This window comes from Kogia breviceps, chromosome X, assembly GCF_026419965.1.
Source record: "Kogia breviceps isolate mKogBre1 chromosome X, mKogBre1 haplotype 1, whole genome shotgun sequence".
NCBI classification, from domain to species: domain Eukaryota; kingdom Metazoa; phylum Chordata; class Mammalia; order Artiodactyla; family Physeteridae; genus Kogia; species Kogia breviceps.
Genome location: NC_081330.1, coordinates 31,026,488 through 31,044,427, shown reverse-complemented (window position 1 = coordinate 31,044,427; position 17,940 = coordinate 31,026,488). Strand labels below are relative to the sequence as shown.

At 51.7% G+C, this 17,940-nt stretch overlaps 1 protein-coding gene across 1 annotated transcript in view; it reads right to left on the bottom strand.

The window, feature by feature from the left end:
* LOC131748043 (von Willebrand factor A domain-containing protein 2-like) overlaps window positions 1-17,940 on the bottom strand; it is a 37,413-nt gene continuing 19,473 nt past the window's right edge. Inside the window, 12 exon segments of the mRNA XM_059050146.2 lie at window positions 1-164; window positions 797-985; window positions 988-1,145; window positions 1,147-1,339; window positions 2,392-2,751; window positions 2,754-2,969; window positions 3,959-4,081; window positions 5,667-5,722; window positions 8,636-8,768; window positions 9,342-9,475; window positions 13,796-13,824; window positions 13,826-13,991. Of these exon segments, the coding sequence (XP_058906129.1) occupies window positions 1-164; window positions 797-985; window positions 988-1,145; window positions 1,147-1,339; window positions 2,392-2,751; window positions 2,754-2,969; window positions 3,959-4,081; window positions 5,667-5,722; window positions 8,636-8,768; window positions 9,342-9,475; window positions 13,796-13,824; window positions 13,826-13,991 (1,921 nt within the window).

Below are 17,940 nucleotides of genomic sequence, written 5' to 3'. Positions count from 1 at the left end.
TCAGAACAGCACCCCAGCTCCCAAGTGCACGCAGGCGCCCCACTCACGGCTCTCACAGTGCAGGCCCTCCCGGCACTTGCAGCGGTAGCTCCCGTTGTGCAGGACGCAGGTGCCCTCGCTTATGCACAGGCTGGATGTGCAGAGGTTAACTGGCCGCTTGGCTTCTGCAAGGGAGCACATGCCAGCAGACCCCGCCTGGGCTGGCCCCAAACACCCCGCTCTAAGGAAGCCCAGTACAGAGGTGAGGCCACCAGAGTCTTACACATCTTAGTGGCTCCATGGGCCTTTGAGCCACAGGTTAGTTGCACCCCATAATGCATGGCCGGTCAAAGACCCGACTTCCACCCAGCTTTCCTACATGTGTACAGAGACTCCCTCTCTCGGACGGGCCGTGCACACAGCAGTGCTTATTGTTATTATGGCCACATAACTTTTTAAAAAGTGGTAAGGATGTCATTGGCAAAAGGAAGGCTTGGAGTCAGGCTGTCCTGGCTGTGTCTGCTCCTACCAAGGTCAGTGCCAACCCGGGGTCCTATGGGTATCCTAATGATGTCTTCTTTTTAAGTGGGGTGCATACATTCTCAAGTTGGGAAGAGGTGCCTGTGCTAAATTATTTGCACCTTTAATGTCAGGTGAGTGACATTCATGTGAGTGTGGCACTTAGCATAAAGCGCAGCATGTGGAAAGCGCCCGGCAGCTGGGAGGAGTTGCTGTCCCTGTAATGATGTACATGAAGGCTCGGGCTGAGGTTCTCCCTTGGAGGTGGCCCCGAGGGTGTGGATCGCCCCCCACTCACCTCTGCCTATCCACTCAATGAGCGTGTCCTGGTGGTGCCTCAGGTCTGTGTAGGCTGCCACGTGGATCAGGGAGTCCCGGGGACCTGTGAGCATCCGCAGTGCCTCCCTCAGGACGGGCCCCATGCCCATCACCAAGACAGAGACGCTGTTGTCCCTCAGCTTCTGGGCAGGGACGGCCACGTCCTCTGTCCCCTCCCACCCGTGACCACCACCACAGCCTTGGGGACACCAGGCCAGGCGCCCCTCCGGACCATCATCACCTTGTCATAGATGTGCAGTAAGGCCGTGCCTGCCGAGCCCACCCCACCCAGGTAGGGGTCCTGGCTCCTGGCCCGCAGCGCTGCAGCACCGGGGGTCCAGCCCAAAGGCTGTCTGGACCTGGCTGCCATACACCACCAGGCCAATCTGTGTCACGTCAGGGTTCACGTGAAACCGGAGGGCACAGCTTCTCACGAAGCTCTGCATCTGGGCGAAGTCCTCGGGCCCCACAGAGGCCGAGGCATCCAACATGAAGACCAGGTCCAGCAACTGGGCCTGGCAGCCTGCAGAACAAGCAGAGTGGACCTCAGGGGGCAGCAAAGTGAGGACTGCTCTGGGGTGAGCAGAGCCCAGGTCAGCCGGTCTGCAGTCTGTCCACTGCAGTATCCATCCTCCACCCTCTCCTAGAATGGTAGCAGGACACGTGAATGCTCAGCTAGACCACATTCCTAGCCTCCCTGGCAGCCGGGTGTGGCCACATGACAAGTTCTATATAATGGGTTGTGACTGCAAGTAATTGTGCAATTTCCAAGTTATGTCCTCAAAAGGAAGCTGCTTGCCTTCCACTTCCCCTCTGCCCTCTTCCTGCTGTCTGAGAAACAGTGACCCTGGAGTTCGAGGTGGAACCACACGATAGCCAAGCCTCCCTGCTGGCCCTGGCTGCTCACCTCTGAACTGTTATGTGAGAGGAATAAACGTCTACTGTGCGTAAGCTACTGAGCTCCGGGGCCTCATCTATGCCATTACGGAGTGCCCTCCACGTGCCGTGCACTGTATACAAGGCACTAATTATACCACGTGGACAAAACTGCCAATGCCTGTCCTTGATCGGCTGACAAACATGAAACCAACAAATTATTACAAACTATGTGAGCAGCCATGGAGGAAAGGAGCAGGGTGCTATGAGAGGGACCAGCAGGGGCGACATGGGTGGGTAAGGACGGGGTCAGGGCTCCTCTGAGGAGCGACATTTCAGCTAAAGACTGAAGATTCAGAACTCCTTCTTAATAAATAATAATAATAAATAGCAATACCTACAATTCTGAGCATACACTCCGAGCTTATTGTGTACTAGTGTGTATGTTGCTTGCCTTACTTAATCCTCACAAAAGCCCCCCTAGAGGTACTACTATTAGTCCAATTTTACTGACCAGTAAACTGAGAAGTTACTTATCACAAGGCTAGCATACAGAAGAGTCGGGCTGTGCTTGCGGTCCCCAGTACAGGCCCTGGTTAAGTCGCTACCAAAGGGAGGAAGGGCCTGCCACTGGCCAGCCGGCCCCCGGGTCAGGCGAGGCTGGCCCACAGCTGGCGCCGGTGCAGGACTAGTCCTTACCTGGGCGCTGCTGGCTGCACAGCTTTCCCCGCAGCTTAGGGATTTGGCCACACAGGTCCTGCAGGCCGGCGTAGATCATGACACGCTCCGGGCTGTCCGTGACCTCCTCCAGCTCCGCCCGCACGGCCTCGCTGCCCACGACCAGCAGGAGCAGCTCCCAGGCCCTGGCGAAACGCGCCGGGCCGGCCACCTGGTCCTGAGAGCGCGCCTCAGTCAACAGGACCACGGCCCTGCGAGGCCGGTCCAGGCCCGTTCCGGCGGCGCTCCCGAAGCCGCGCTCCGCCGCCTGCCGCAGGGCCTGGCCTGTCAGGGTGGCGCCGCCACCGAAGGGCAGGTCGTCGAGGCTCCTGACCAGGTCCGCACGTCCCGGTACTCGCCCACTGGCACGGGCACGGCCACGGCCAGCTCTGCCCCGTAGCGGGCCACGCCCATGCGGGTCCGGGAGCCCTCACTCAGCACCGCCGGCACGAACCACTTCACGGAGGCCTTGGCCTACAGGAAGCCCTCCGGGGTGGCAGCCGCCGAGCAGGCCAGCGGGAAGACGACGTCGGCTCTACACTCCAGGCTCAGCTTCGGGGCTGCCAGGTTCACAGCGGCCGTCATGCTGTGGAGCACGCAGACCACTGTCCCACCCGGGACCCCCTGACGCCACGTGGGTCCAGAGCCACCTCCCTCCCAGGAGGGAGATGGGACACTGGCACAGAGGCTTCAGGGCCTAGTGACCAGTGCAGGTCACAGGGTTAGACACGGCCGGACACAGAGCTCCCTGGCTCCCACCAAGTGCCTCCATCTCACCACTCTTTCAAAAGAAAAATGGAATCTATAGCTTTTTCCCATTATGGTTACTGTTTCTTGTGTCCTGTTGGAGAAATCTTTGTCTACCCCAAGATCATGAAGATATATATGCTCCTATGTTTTCTTCCAGAAGGTTCACAACTTTGCCTTTTACATTTAAATCTGTGCTCCATCTGGACTTGATTTTTTGTGTAGCTTGTGAGGTAGGGAGTCAACATATATATTTTTTTCCCATATAAATCTCCAATTGACCCAGCACTACAGTTTTTAAAAAGTGACTATTCAACAAGTCCCGTCCTATGTGTCAAGCATCGTGCTAAGAATCTTATTTCAAACTCCCATAACCGTAGGGGGTCAAGCCAGTTATAATCTTCATTCCACCATTTTAAAACCAAAAAGGGTTGAAGCTTCTCACTCCTCCTCTTCTTGGAAGAGGGGAGAAGAGACTCAGCCCAGAACCAGGACGCAGTTCGGCCAGCTCCAGCCTGCAGCTGGGCCCCGCGATGCTCACAGATCAAGCAGCAGCCATTCTAAAGCTAAGAAGCCAGGAGCCATGTCCTACACCCAGAGCTCCACCACCTGAGTTACTTCTTCACGGAACCCTCCATGTATCATTTGAGACATCAAATCAGTGGTGTACATGAAAAGCAGGTGGCCCCTAACTCCAGGGCCAGTTCCTACCTAGTAGCTAGAAGGGTGGCAGGTGAGAGGCAGGAGCCCCGGCTCACTGCTCCCCAACAGTCAGAGTCTGGGAAGTCCTGTGCACACGTACCGCAGTCAGCCTCCCCTCCAAAGGCTGGCGGGCAGAGGCAGTGGTACCTGTGCAGTCCTTCTGGAACACACGTGCCTCCATTCTGGCAGGGCTGCGAGTCACAGGGGCCCATCAGAGAGATGCCTGTTAACAGCCTGGCACATCAGCCCAGAGATGTGAAGGTGTTTGGCTACCCTGCCCCACCAGGGCCCAGCCCCTTCCTTTCCCCAGATGCACTAGGAAATTAGTCTCAACACCTGTAGCGAAGAGGAAAAGGAAAGTAAATGAGGTACGTAAGGCGGGGTTAGGGTGTAGGTGGTAACGGACACTCAATGGTGGGCTCAGTAAGGCCCCGTGTGAATTACAGGCTCACTTGGGGATATGCCAATGGGATCTGGCTCCTGGCTCTGATACTGGGAACACGTGTTATGGACTGAATTTCTCCCCGCCACCACCTCCAAATTTATATGTAGGAGTCCAAACCCCCAATACCTTAAAAATGTTAATCTACTACTTGGTGGTCACATGATTGTAATTAAAGTATACACTTCTGGAAGGTAGGAATTCCCGAGGGTAACTCTGGGCTCCTAGGCCAGCAGTTCTGTCAGTTGGAGTTTCATGCAAACTGAGGGCTCATTAACAGCACCAACAGTGGCCTTTAACTGAGCAGGTATTATGGGCCAGGTATTGTGCTAAGCGCTACACCGTGTATGATCTCACTTCACTGATACAACTGGATGAAGCAGGTACTGCGAACCACCATGTCACAGATGAGGAAGCTGAAACCTGACGAACAGAAGTCACGTGCTGAAGGTCAGCTACTGGGAAAGTGGCAGAGCTGGGACTCAAACACAGGTCACTCTGGTTCCAAAACCATAAGTCCCTGAGCTTTAACTTCTGAGCAGAAACAACCCCACTTTCAGTTCCTCGCATGTGTCAGAGACCAGCCAAGTTGGAACTTCAAAATAAGATGCCCGAAGGATCACCTAACCCCAGGCAGGAAGCACCATCCCGCCTGCACACAAAGCCTCTGGCTCTGCTTTTGAGGGACGGACTCCCGACCTCATCAGGAGTAGCATATCTACACAAGCACTGATGCCAAGACACTTCAGTGTGATTTCTGTGCTCCTGGGTCAGTGAGATGCACTAGACCCCGGGGTGAGGAGAGTGAGGGCCCGTTGGGAAGCCAGGCTGCATGATCTTAATGGTATTGAAAAGTCCTCCTGTTTGCTTGGGCCTTTGTAGCTGATGAAGCACTTTGGTGGACATCACCTACTGAATCTTCCCTAGGTTCCCTTGTATGGTACACCCTATCATCCAGAGCAGGGAAATGGGGAGTCCAGACGTGGGGCAAACATTACCCCCATTTTACAGAGGAGGAAAGTGAGGCTCAGGTATCTTGCCCTGAGTTTGGTGCCAGATGTGAGGCTTTCTGTCTGCACAACTGGGGCTCAGTGCACGCCCTGCTCTGCCTCTTGTCAATGCAAGGGGCCCTGGTTAAGGAAGTAATTCCAAAGCCTTCACTCCCTTTCTCAGTGAAAATATACCACTGACCAAGGGAGGTGTTGAGTATGGCATGAGCATGTTCCTCTGCCTCTGAAATGCCTGTCCCTGTGCCCTGGAGCTCAGTCCAACCCCACTTGCTGCCCCAGGAGTATAAATGCCCCTTTAGGAGCCAGCCTAGTCCCAGGGCCAGAAAGAAGAGGAGAATCCAAGAGGCAGACTGTACCTGGACGGGTGGTCCTGTAGCAAGCGGCAGGGTGAGTTAAGAACGCTCTCTTCCAGCTACAACCCAAGGAAACAAATGGTAGAGATCAAAGTTTTAAGGAGAGGGTATTTAAAATACTAAAAGCTGACACAAGATGCCAATGTAGAAGCAAGTCAAGAAAGACTTGGTTTGTTTTTTTTTTTTCCTGATTCTACCCAACTTTTGTCTGCACATAGAGTAGGAAATGTTTCAAACTACTCAGACAATTTAAAAAAAAAGATAATGGAAGCTGGCTATCATGTCAGAATATAGAGATATCTGTGTTCAATACTCTGAACTAGGGCAACAGCTTTCTATTACGAGTTACTTTCTGGGGCCAGCACAATGAGTGGCGGGTGGCAAATACTGGGATTAGGCGACTGGATTCTGGTTACGTAACCCCAGGCAAGGTTACTTTCCTTCTCTGGTCTTCCATTCCCTCTTCTATATAGCAACTCTGTAGTTTTCAACTGTGTTCCTCAGAGCCTCAGTGGAGAGGGAAGGGGACTGTCCAGGGCTCCCCCAGTGCCCCAGATCCACGCCCCCACCCCAAATGTGCTTTTTCTGGTCTACATAACAAGTGTCCATACGAGGCTCTGTAGCTCAGGAGGATTTGCAAACCACTGGCTGGTCTCAATGACCTCTGAGACAACACAAGGGCCACCATTCCTGTGCTGGCTTCCATGCCCCAGCCATCCCCATCGTTACTTCAAGTCCTCGGCTACTTGAAGAGACAGCAGTCTCCTCTGCCAGATGGGGAAATGGGTTCAGGGCTGAATTAAGTTGCCCAAAGTCACACGGTTACCAGAACACAGCAGAGCTGGGATCCGAACTCCACCTCACACTCCAAAGCCCATGCATCCTTCCCTCTGGGCCTCGCCCACTGGGTCTCCTGAGTCTGTGGGGCGATGGGCCGACCACAGAGGAGTGGGTCCTCGTCCCTCGGGCAGAAAGCCCTCCCCTTGGCTGGCAGCAGCTCCATAGATGGCCTCATCTAAGGAGATTCTCCTGGGGCTTTCGCGACAAAGTTCTCTCACACTTGCCAAAGAGCACTTCTCCCGGTGAGATCCCACCCGGGGCTGCTCGCCCGGGGGGCAGGCTAATTGGGCTCACCTCTAGGGTGGGGGCTTTCCTGAGGCAAAACATCCACTTAGGATAAAAGCCAAGTCAACTACGAACTCAAGGGGTTGCTGAAATCAAAACTGTGCCAAGCTGCCAGCTCATTAAAGAGAACGCTTCTCCCCCTCCATGTCTACTCCTCGTGACCTCATAAAACCACACGTCCTAGCCCAGAAAGCTCCACAGGCCCTGCCCTCCCTACCTAGGCCTACAGAAGCCGGCGTTGTTGAGCAGACACTATCCATAGGGCTTCGCCTGGGCCTGTACTCAGCTAGTCCCCCACCTCCCTCAGGTCTGGTCCCTGCCCACTCTAATTAAAACTGCAACCCTACCGTCTACTTACCCCACCCTGTCCCACCCCGCATCCTTTCCCCTGTTGCACTTACCTCCACCTAATAGTTCATTTAGGTGTTCACTTTGTTCACTGCTGCCTCTTGCTCATGAGAGCAGATTTGTTTCCAAGACACTCATGCTGATTCCCCAGGACCTGGGGTAGTGCTGGGAACTTAGGAGAGCCTCGGTGAGTATTTCTTGAATGAGGGGAGTGATGAAAAGCCTACTATATGCATTATTCTAGGAGCCTGCAATGCCAGTGCATTCTACGAATTACCTCGCTGCGTGTTCCTGGCAATCCTCTGGGGGCAGGGTCCTGTTATCACCCCCTTGCTGAATGTGGAAACAGACAGTGGGAGGTTCCCAGCTCACCAGTGATGCCCCCAGAGTCTGAGCACATAGCCATGAAGTGTACTCTACCCACCAGCCTCTCCCAGGGCTCCCGGCTCTGGATGCCTCTGCCCACTGCTACCCGGTTCCCACATCTTTCGAGACTGCTCAAGCGACCCCACCTCCATGACGTGTGGGGAGGACAGGCCCCATCCCAGCACTTGGGAGGCTCTCTCTGGACCACGAGCTTCTTGGGGCCGCGACTGTGCCTGACTCCTCGCTGGACCCTGCCTGGCTCAGTGAGTACTTAAACATGTTCATCAGGGAATGAAGAACCACCTCCTTTCCCTCGAAAGTGCAGGTTCGGAAGAGAGCCTCTAGTGGCCTCTGACATGGGACGAGGCCCCACTTCCTCTGATCCACATGCGGGGCACCGCCCTTCCCTGCCGAGATGGCGTTTGGACTCTGCATCGACCCAACACTGCCCTCACGGCTTCTCAGCTGCTCCATCTCACTGCTGTGCGCGCGCTCTCATCTCATCGCTGAGACCAGGCCAAGGTATGGCTGGTTCAAACACTACCCTGGTCCTCCAGAAAGGACTAGAGGGCGAGATCAGGAACAGCCGACCAGGTGCCATACTAAAGGTGGTCCGGATAAAGGGGGATGATCTGGGGGTCTGCGGGGCAGTGGCTGAGAGCCGGGTGGCAGGTGCTCTTGAATGCCTGAGCTCCGGTCCTGAAGAATCCAGCATTCTTCACGGCCTCCACAACCAGACTTCATCTAAGCATCTTAAGCCTCTTGCCTTGCTCAGCCCCTATACATACGGAAACTGGTAATCAGAGGGACCAAATTAGCAGACCACTATCCCATATCCAGACCACTGCCCTGTCAGACCAGCTTTTGGCTGATTTGCCAGCCTTCAGAATGGCTGTGACCCAGGCCCTGGGCTCCTGGGCAGTGTGTCTAAAAGACTCTGACACTGAGTAGCTGTGCCCCTGCCTGGGTCCCCGGAGCTCTGTCCCTGCCTCCCTCCCAGATCTCCTCCAATCCCTGTCACACACTCCACAGCCAAGGCCCCGGAGAGCCGTTCTTCCTGTAGCCCACGAACACTTGGCCATCCCTGCCCAGGCCCTGCCCACAGGCTCTGACCCCACACCTTGTGGACAAACCTGGAAAAGGGACAGAGCGCAGCCAGCACGGCCTTGGTCCCCCGAGATCCCCTCCAGCACGGGGCCTGGCCGGCAAGCTGCCTGACCACCTCTAGCGTCTTGCGCTCACAAGGGTGAGGCTGGACCTTGCAGTCTGTGTCCACCGTGCATACCCGAGGCAGGGAAGACAGGGTTACACCTCCTTCCTCCGCCCGTGGGCCCACCACCCTCAGCCCTGGCTCTTTCCCGGCAGAGTACACGGGGGAGGGGCAGCCAGTCTCCGAGCATCTCCTCTGCACAAGCCCTGCCCCACACTGCTCGTCCATCCTGTGCACACGTATACTTTTTTTTTTTTTTTTTTTTACAACGTACTTCACTCCAGCTCCTGGATGGAGCCTGACAAAGATTACTGGGGATGCAGGGATCTCACCCCCAGATGAGGCCTCCCTGTGCTGACAGCAGGGGAGGGGACCCCACCGGATCTGAGCCTTTCTACCTCATGCGACAAGTTCGAAACTCCCAGCCTAAAACCCCACAGGGCCTGACACAGGGCGGTAGAACAGAGTAGAGTGCCCCAGGGCCGAGGCTGCTGGGCTCCATTCCTCTTCCCTCCCTCTCAGGGGGACCTCCCGAGTCCTGACCTCCGGCCTTGGGGAACCCTCCTCACCCGCATCCTGCTTCCATACGGGTGAGGCCACTCCTTTCCACACGGAAAGGCCTTACTCACCCGGACAGGCAATGGTGCACGTGGCAGAGCCGCTGAGGGTGCTGGAGAGGCTGTGGGCGGCGTCCTCCACCTGCTCAGCCATCAGCACGTGCTGCTCCCTTGGCTCGCTGGCCAGCGTGCGCTGCTCCTCCCACCTGTGCCCCGAGCCCCCAGCCGAGAAGTTACAATGGCTCATCGCCCCGCACTCACCCACCTCCTATCCACCCGTCTCCTAGACGCTGGGCTCCTTGTGGACAGCCCCGCCACCCACTGATGTAGGAGCCACAGAGCTGCAACCTCATTCACCTAGGATGCAGGTAAGGTCTAGAAGTGAAGCACAGAAGGACCTCGAGGATGCTCAGCCATGGGTCATAACGTGCACATGCTCCAGTCCACGAACTTCCTCAGAGGAGAGCCTCACACTCAAACCATCCGCTCTTATTTGAGACAGGGTCCTAACAGATTTAGCCGTCTGGTTTTGCAACCCATAGCTAATGAGAAAAATTTAACCAGAGGGCTTCCTTGGAGGCACAGTGGTTAAGAATCCGCCTGCCAATGCAGGGGCACGGGTTTGAGCCCCGGTCTGGAAAGATCCCACATGCCGTGGAGCAACTAAGCCCATGCGCCACAACTACTGAGCCCGAGTGCCACAACTACTGAAGCCCGAGCGCCTAGAGCCCGTGCTCCGCAACAAGAGAAGCCACCCAATGGGAAGCCCGCGCACCGCAACGAAGAGTAGCCCCTGCTCGCCGCAACTAGAGAAAAGCTTGCTAGCAGCAACGAAGACCCAATGCAGCCAAAAATGAAAAAAAAAAATTTAACTAGAAAGGAAATAAAGGAAAGTGGTTCTAGGTGACAGCAAGAGAAGAACAAACAGGGACAGCTAGTAACAGAAAAAAAAAATCCTGAAGAATTATAAGTAGTGGCAATAAGTACTCAAAGGCCAGCAACATGAGGCCGTGTAGAGGCAGGAGCTGGCATAGTTCGACAACCCGAGGGCACTGTTAGTGTCCAGAACAGAAATGATGCGGGGGATGATGACCATAGGGCATGAAGAAAAGGTTAAACGATGTTGAGAAACCTATTTTTAAGAAGACAAGACAGTCAGTGACACATTGAGAATCCTGCCTATCAAAACTTCATCAAAATAGACCACGGCTTGGCAATCCGGCAAAACCTTCATGTATCTCTAAACCTCCTAATGTAAAGCTCCCCATTCTCCTCTGAAGCCACAGAAACCAGAAACTTTGCCCAGCACCTAGGTCAGCACCTGGCACACAGAGTGGCTTCTCAGTTCCGGACTCACATTAGCATCGAGTGGGCAGCTCTGCCGGGCCGCACCCTTAGCTTTCCGACCCCCAAACAGACCTTCTTAAAAGCTCCCTGGGTAATTCAGATGCTCAGCCAGAGTTGAGAACCATCAGAGAAGGGGCTCAATATACACTAAAAAGGGGAAACAGTTTGAACAGGCAACAGTCTTTAATCTCACAGTGCAGCGGTTCTCAGACTGTGGTGGCATCAGAATCACTGAGGGGCCAGAAAAACCACAGATTGAGGCTCCTTGCCCCAGAGTTTTGGATTCAATGCAGTGGGGCCTGAGTGTGTGCATTTCTAGCAAGCTCCCAGGTGATGCTGGTACTGCTGGTCCAAGGAACACACTTAGAGAACCACTGGCCAACAGTGAGCTGGCCTCTTACTAGGAGTGGGGAGGAGTCAGGTAGGCCTGGAAGTCCAACAGGCTTTCTCAGAGGCTTCCTGTGTCTGCAGCTCAGGCCTTCATATCTGAGCCATGCCCCCTCTTCTAAACAATGGCTTCTCGATTTCCCTGCACTAGGGATGCTCAAAGTATGGTCTGTGGGCCAGTGAAGAGCCCCAAACTGTTTCACCCCGATTCAGAATCCGGTAAGTATAGACACCAAACATTTAGAAACTAATCGTACAGCAACTTGACAGTCATTTTATGTCTCTTGGGTCAAATAATAAATATCTGGGCTTCCCTGGTGGCGCAGTGGTTTAGAGTCCGCCTGCCGATGCAGGGGACACGGGTTCGTGCCCCGGTCCGGGAAAATCCCACGTGCCGCGGAGCAGCTGGGCCCAGGAGCCATGGCCGCTGAGCCTGTGTGTCCGGAGCCTGTGCTCCGCAACGGGAGAGGCCGCAGCAGTGAGAGGCCCACGTACCACATAAAATTAATAATAATAATAAATAAATAAATATCTGAGTTTCTATTTTGTTTTTATTTCATCTTTCTAGTAACTCCTTTTTATTGTATTTTTTAAAAAAAGTATCAGTTCATGATGGATTAGAAAAAAAAAAACAAAACTGGACCTTCACCACAGATGGTCTGAGAAGTGCTACTCTAGCCAGCAGCCGGAGAAGAAAGCCCCAGAACGGGCTAGTATTTCCACCCATGGGAGATTCTATCCTCAGTGACAAACCTTTGGGCAAATACTACGTGTGAGGCACTCTATTTGGCCCTATGCGGGGATGAGGGTGCGCAGGGAGCCATGAAGTAACACCCACTCTCCTCTCTCAAGGGGTTTATACTCCTTATATCTGAGGACACAGAAAGAGCCAGCCATAAGGCAGCTTGTGTTTAATACCAACTTATTGGCAATGGTGGTAGCTGTCATCATTGTCACCAGGACACAGCACAATCAGGGCAGCCCCACGGTACCTGCAACCTCAGTCCCCTTCTATCTTCTTCCTCTTTCTGCACTTGCTGGTCCACTCGGCACTCAGCTCCAGGTGATCTTATTTAGGCTTTTAATACCATCCTCAGTTTCAATCTCGATGCCTGTCTTTTCTCCTATGCTCCGGACTCTCATATCCAACTCTCTACTCAGCTTCTCTACTTAGATGGCTAATACACATCTCAAACTTGACTTGTCTGAAACAGAATTCAATTTCCTTTGTTCCTTTCCCAGTATTTCTCTTTTCAGTAATTAGCACCACCATTCACACTGGAGCTCAGGCCAAAATCTTTGATTCTTCTCTCACACACCCACGTCCAATACACCAGTCACTCCATTGTTCTGCCTTCCAAACACATCCTAAATCCAGCCACTCCTCAGCGGGGTCACAGCTGCTTCCCTACTGCAAACCATCATCATCTTGCATGTAGCTGCTCCAAAGACCTCCTAACTAGATGCCCCACTGCCCCTGTTATTGCTTCTCCCTCTGCCTCATCCACCAGGCTATTCTCTACCTTGCAGTCAGTGTGATTTTCTAAAAATGTAAGCCAATTCATGTAATTTTCCTGCTCAAATCCCCCACCCCAAAGAATTCCCAGACTACTCATTACAAACTTTAGTCTCTACAATAACCCACAAAAGCTCTAGACCTAACTCCTGCCCGCCTCTTCTACATTATTTCTTATAATTCACCCCTCGCTTGCTGGGCTCCAGCCACTCCTGGCTGTCTCACTGTTTCTATCACACACCGAGCTAGCTACTGCCTCAGGGCCTTTGCACTTTCCATCTGCCTGCCTTGCCTGCTCTTTTCCCTGTTATTTGGACGGCTTGTTCCTCACTCAAGCTTCTGCTCAAAAACCAACTCTTCAAAGGAGCCTTGCCAGACCCCCTATCTAAAATAGCTGTCCTCTCTATTTCCATCACTCTGTAACCTCTTCCCTACTTTATTTTTCTCCTTTGAATTTTATTTCCACCTGAAACTGTTACTTATTTATTCACTCACTTTAAAAAAAAAAATCTAGTTCCTTTCCTAGAACAGAAGCTCCATCAGGGCAGGGACTTTGTATTGTTGTCTGTGCATCCTGAGAACCTAGAATAGTGTCTGGCACGAGGAAGACAACCTATTTTTATTGATTGAGAGAATAAATAATGTACAGTTGGTCCTCTATATCTGTGGGTTCCACATCCATGGATATGGGTGGCCAACTAAGGGACGTACGCATCCATGGGTTTTGGTATCCACAGGGGTCCTAGAACCAACCCCCTGCAGATACCAAGGAACAACTATACTAAAATTAATAAAGAGATTTCTATGTATAGGCACAGTGCCCAGACCAGAGTCATTTCACTTGATACCCACAAATGACAACAGCCCCATTGAGGTCACCTCCATTTTCAGGGTTGAGAGCATTGAGGAACTGTGCCCCCCTCTCCTCTAGGAAGGCATATTCCTGCATCTGGCTCCTGACTCCTGTTTACCCCGAGGGACCCCTGACCCACCCTGTGCCACTGGATGAGTCCATGAATTTCCATTTCTGCCCAGATAAATTGGAGTCAAGTTTCTGACACTTGAAATCAAGTGTTCAGACTAAATTAAAGGCAACGCAAACTCTCAGACTTCCAAAGACTTGGCGGTCCCCTTGTGCCAGCAACAATACAGCAAAGTGAGGAAAAAACGGATCCAGGAAGGATCAGGATGGTTTTCCCAGCTCCCCTCTCTTCCCATGGCTGTGACGTCCCCAGGCTGACCCAGAGGGTTGACCCTGCGTGACCAAATCTCTTACCCTGGGAAGCAGACCCCCACAGCAAACACAGGTAATGCCCCTTTGCTTCAGCTGCTTGGCTGGCAGGGCCACATGCCCTTGGGACCTCCCATCGGTGACAATGATGAGGACCTGGGGCACAGAGGCATTTCTGCCCCCAGGGAATCCTTTATGTACAAGGTATTTCAGAGCAAGGCACGTCTCTGTACGTCCTCCTCTGAGCTCACCCAGAAGGAAAAAAACAAAGAAGCAAGAGTCAGCGGTCCAGAGGTGAAGTTGGAATGAGAGCCTGAAACGATGGCCACCTTCTTCCAGCAGAGGCTCAAAGGGACAATTCCAGCATGAGATACGCACTCTCACCACCTAAACCACAAGACTGAGGAAGAGAAATGAACTTTTCCCCTGGACTTAACACTCCCCCTACACATCTCTGTTATGTAACAATGACATTCTTTGTGTATGTGTTTGCTGTCTGTCCCCATGGTGTCTCCGGGGCACAATTCTCCTCATTTGTCTAACACCCACCTCCCATCTCCCCATCCCCATACCATTTCCTTCTTGTTACAGCTCAACATCTCCTTGGGGTGGGAAAGCAGATAAATGAGCTTCATAAGAATTTATGAGTGTGAAGGACGGGGCTTTGATGCAAGGGTCCATGATCAGGCCTCTCTGTCCCACTTCCAAGTTCAGGGTTGGGCGCTGAAGGCTGAACCGTGTGACTGCTTTCAGATCAGGGCAGGTTACGGTGGTCCCATCTCATCAGGATGCTAAGGTTCTCTAATCCTCACAGCCTAGGTATAGGGACTGTCGACTGAGTTTGGAATCCCAGCGCAGAATCCCTGCTAAAGCTTGCCATAGGAGGCTCATGCAAACGTCCTCAGAGGGTGGACTGCCAGCTCTGTCAACTGGGAAGAAAATAATGACTCACTACAATAGATTTTGGGCAAAACCTTCCAGTGGATGGTAATAGATGAGGAATCCCCTGCTCAGAGACTAGTAATACTAACTTAATATTTACTGTGCACTTACCACATGCCAGGCACCACTGTGCTAAGAGTGTGCGTGTGTGTGCGTGTGTGTAAAGGTGCTTGGCTCATATAATTCTCACCACAGCTCTGAGACAGGGGAGTTCAGAGAAGAGAAGGGTCTTAGCTAAGGTGACACAGCTCATGGGTGGTGGAGGTAGGACTTGAACCCTCCACTTCCAGAGCCCAAGTTCTTAACCATCAGGATACACAGCCTGCCTCTCCCCAACTAGTGGAGGTCAGAACTGCAGTTGAAACCCAGTCCAGCTAATTCCAAAGCCAATGGTCATTCCTCTGCAGACTTGGGCCTAATGGGCATGGAAAATGGGCACCCATTCATTTATTACTGTCTAAGCAGAGACCACGCAGCCGGCAAAGCTTTAAAATATTTACTCTGTGGCTCTTTGCTGAAAAGGTTTGCTGACCCCTACTCTATACTGTTCTAAATGGTTTCAAAACACTTTTCACCAAAATCCAGGAGCTCCCTGTACCTTCCCCCTGGCAGGGTTCCCCACAAGCCTCTGGCTGTGGCCCTGCATCCTTGGCTTCTCAGCCAGACTTTGCTTTCTCTCCTCAAAACACCCCCGCACCCCTCGCCCATCTAATCATCACTTCTTTCCATATGGAGTCAAAGCTTCAGGACCAGGAACAAAAGCACTTGTTCTCCACAACTCTGTTCTTGTTTCTCATACAGGTCTACCCTTGGCCCCTCCAGAGCTAACCTTTGTTTTCCCTTTTCAATCCAGATTTTCTGAGTGGGTCTGGGCCCCCCTCTTCATAGCTACCAGCCTGTGGCTAGAGAGAAATTAAATTTCAAGGCCATGAGGGCCCAGACTACAACTCCACAGACCTCTGGGGTGTCCGCTTCCACATCGCTTAGCGCACAAATGCCAGTGCTGGCCACCCTCTCCACCTCTGCACCTGACCTGCTGGCTTCTGACCGACTGAGCGCAGGTGAGACTCCTAACAGCATCTGAACCCCGGGAAATGAGAAGAAACCCTGCTACCTCCACTTTTCTTATTCCGTGGAGTGTTTCTCACAGAGTCTGTTCTGAGCTCAGTGTCTGGCTCCAGACAGGAAGGTCTGAGGCCAGAATCTAAGGTTTTTCTAATTTATCTCCAACAGGACTAAACTAGGTAGAAAGTGAAGGTTCACAGATGGACTGCTGTTTATGATAGAAACGCGTGGACTGATTAAAGAACGAGGGCGCAGATACTAGTCCCGTGAGATACTGGCCAGCTAAACTTGGCAACGTTACTTGGCCTGAGACTCCTGTTAAACCTGCTAAAGTAGAAAAAGTAACAGTATTGTTTGAGGATTAAATGCTGTATCCAGTGCCTGCTAGTACCTAGTAAGCACTCCATCAGCGGTCATTATAATGAACTACCCAGCAGCCTCTTCTAAGAAGTTTACCTTTTGAGTTAGTCTCAAATTCTAGTCAGCGTGAAAGTCCCTTAGGAGATTTACTAATGTGGATTTTCTGATTCCAACCCTCCAGAGTCCAAATTGGTGGGTGTGTGACCAGGCCTGATAATCTATCAATACATTTTAGACCCGCCTCCCCTTTCCCATCCCCAGTGATTCTGATGCAGGTGGTGCATGGAATAGACTTTGAAAACTAATTCATAAGAACACTCACTGTAGGTACAGGGATGTTGATTACAGGAGTTTTTGTTGTTGGTTTCAGCAACGGACTAAAATCCTGGAATCCAGCTAAATGTGTCCTTTTAGGGGTCTGATTTACTATATTGTAAGAGCTCAATTCATTGATTACATAACCATTAAAAAGGATCAACATGAAAAATAATGCAGCTTTATGCAAAAATACACACCAAATAATATTAAGTAAAAAAAAAAAAAAAGAGCAAAGTGCTTTGTAATTTTAACTGTTCTAAAAACTATGTTTAAATGTTAATGCAGCTTGAAAGAGGCCAGAGCTGGCTATAAAAGGCTTTGTGCTAAAGAAAGGGGTGATTGCTATTTCTGCAGAGCTACTCAAACACGGTACAACTTTGATAAAGCTACAGATGAGGTCCAAAAAAAAAAAATTCAATCACAGAAAACTCAGAGTCATGTTATGTGAAATTAATCAGATGATGGAACAGACATGCACAGCCCTCTGGCCAGACTTCTAGGCATTCAGAAGCCAACTACTGGCCGTGTTTTATCTGATTTTAGGTTATCATGGGGTACAACACTGTAAGGTTTGATTGTAGTATTTTTAAAACTTATTACAAAGGAGCAATAAGGTGACTGTCACAGTGTCTTCTTAGTCATTTCAAAACATGCTTTTAGGGGACTGCATTGATCTGGAAAGGCAAGTGTTCTGGGTTTTGGGGAGAGCTGTGCTCGTCAGTCGAGAATTCAAAACTCCACTGAAGAAAAAGGGTAAAGAGCCCTGGGCAGGTCCATCACTCCCATTCGGTCAACATTCCTCTGTTCTGATTAGTAAGAGTATCTTAATGTTCAATGTCCTCAATGACCCTGCAACCGTGGCCAAAAAACCAGTAACTGCCTCCTTTTCTTGTTTGTTGTCTGACAGCCATCCTGGGATACACAAATGCTAACCATTCTCATCCCCAAAAGAAGAGTGGACCTTGTTCAGACACATAAAGAGGCATCTTCCTCCACCCCGCAGTGTCCTCATCTGGTGCATCCTCAATGCATCTCCGCATGTCATGGGTCATGAGTAACAGCCCTTAGTTACCACTTTCAACACAGCTGACGAGAGGCTCAGCTAATCACTTAGGGGGCAGGGGTGGAGGGGGAGGTCGGGGAGAGGTGGGAAAGGACAGTTCCATGGGGCCTATTGGACGAGCAGCGCGACCCTGTGGTCCCCGCCAAGTAACCCGCTCCTTCTCAGCCTCAGTGTCCTCTTCCATGAAATAAGGGGTTGGAAGAGGTACTGGGTGATCTCTGTAAACTACCTTTTGGTACCAAGTCACTTAAATTGGCTTAGTTTTTTACAAGAGAGCAGGGCTGAGTCATTTGAGTCAAAGTTCCCCAAACGTTTTTGACTTTCAGTCCTAAATTTAAAACATTAGGTTACTTTTTCTTCTGCAAATGTTTGTGTGTACATAATGGGTACAAAATTTTTTTTAACAATAAAATAATGATATAATTCACATACCACAGAATTT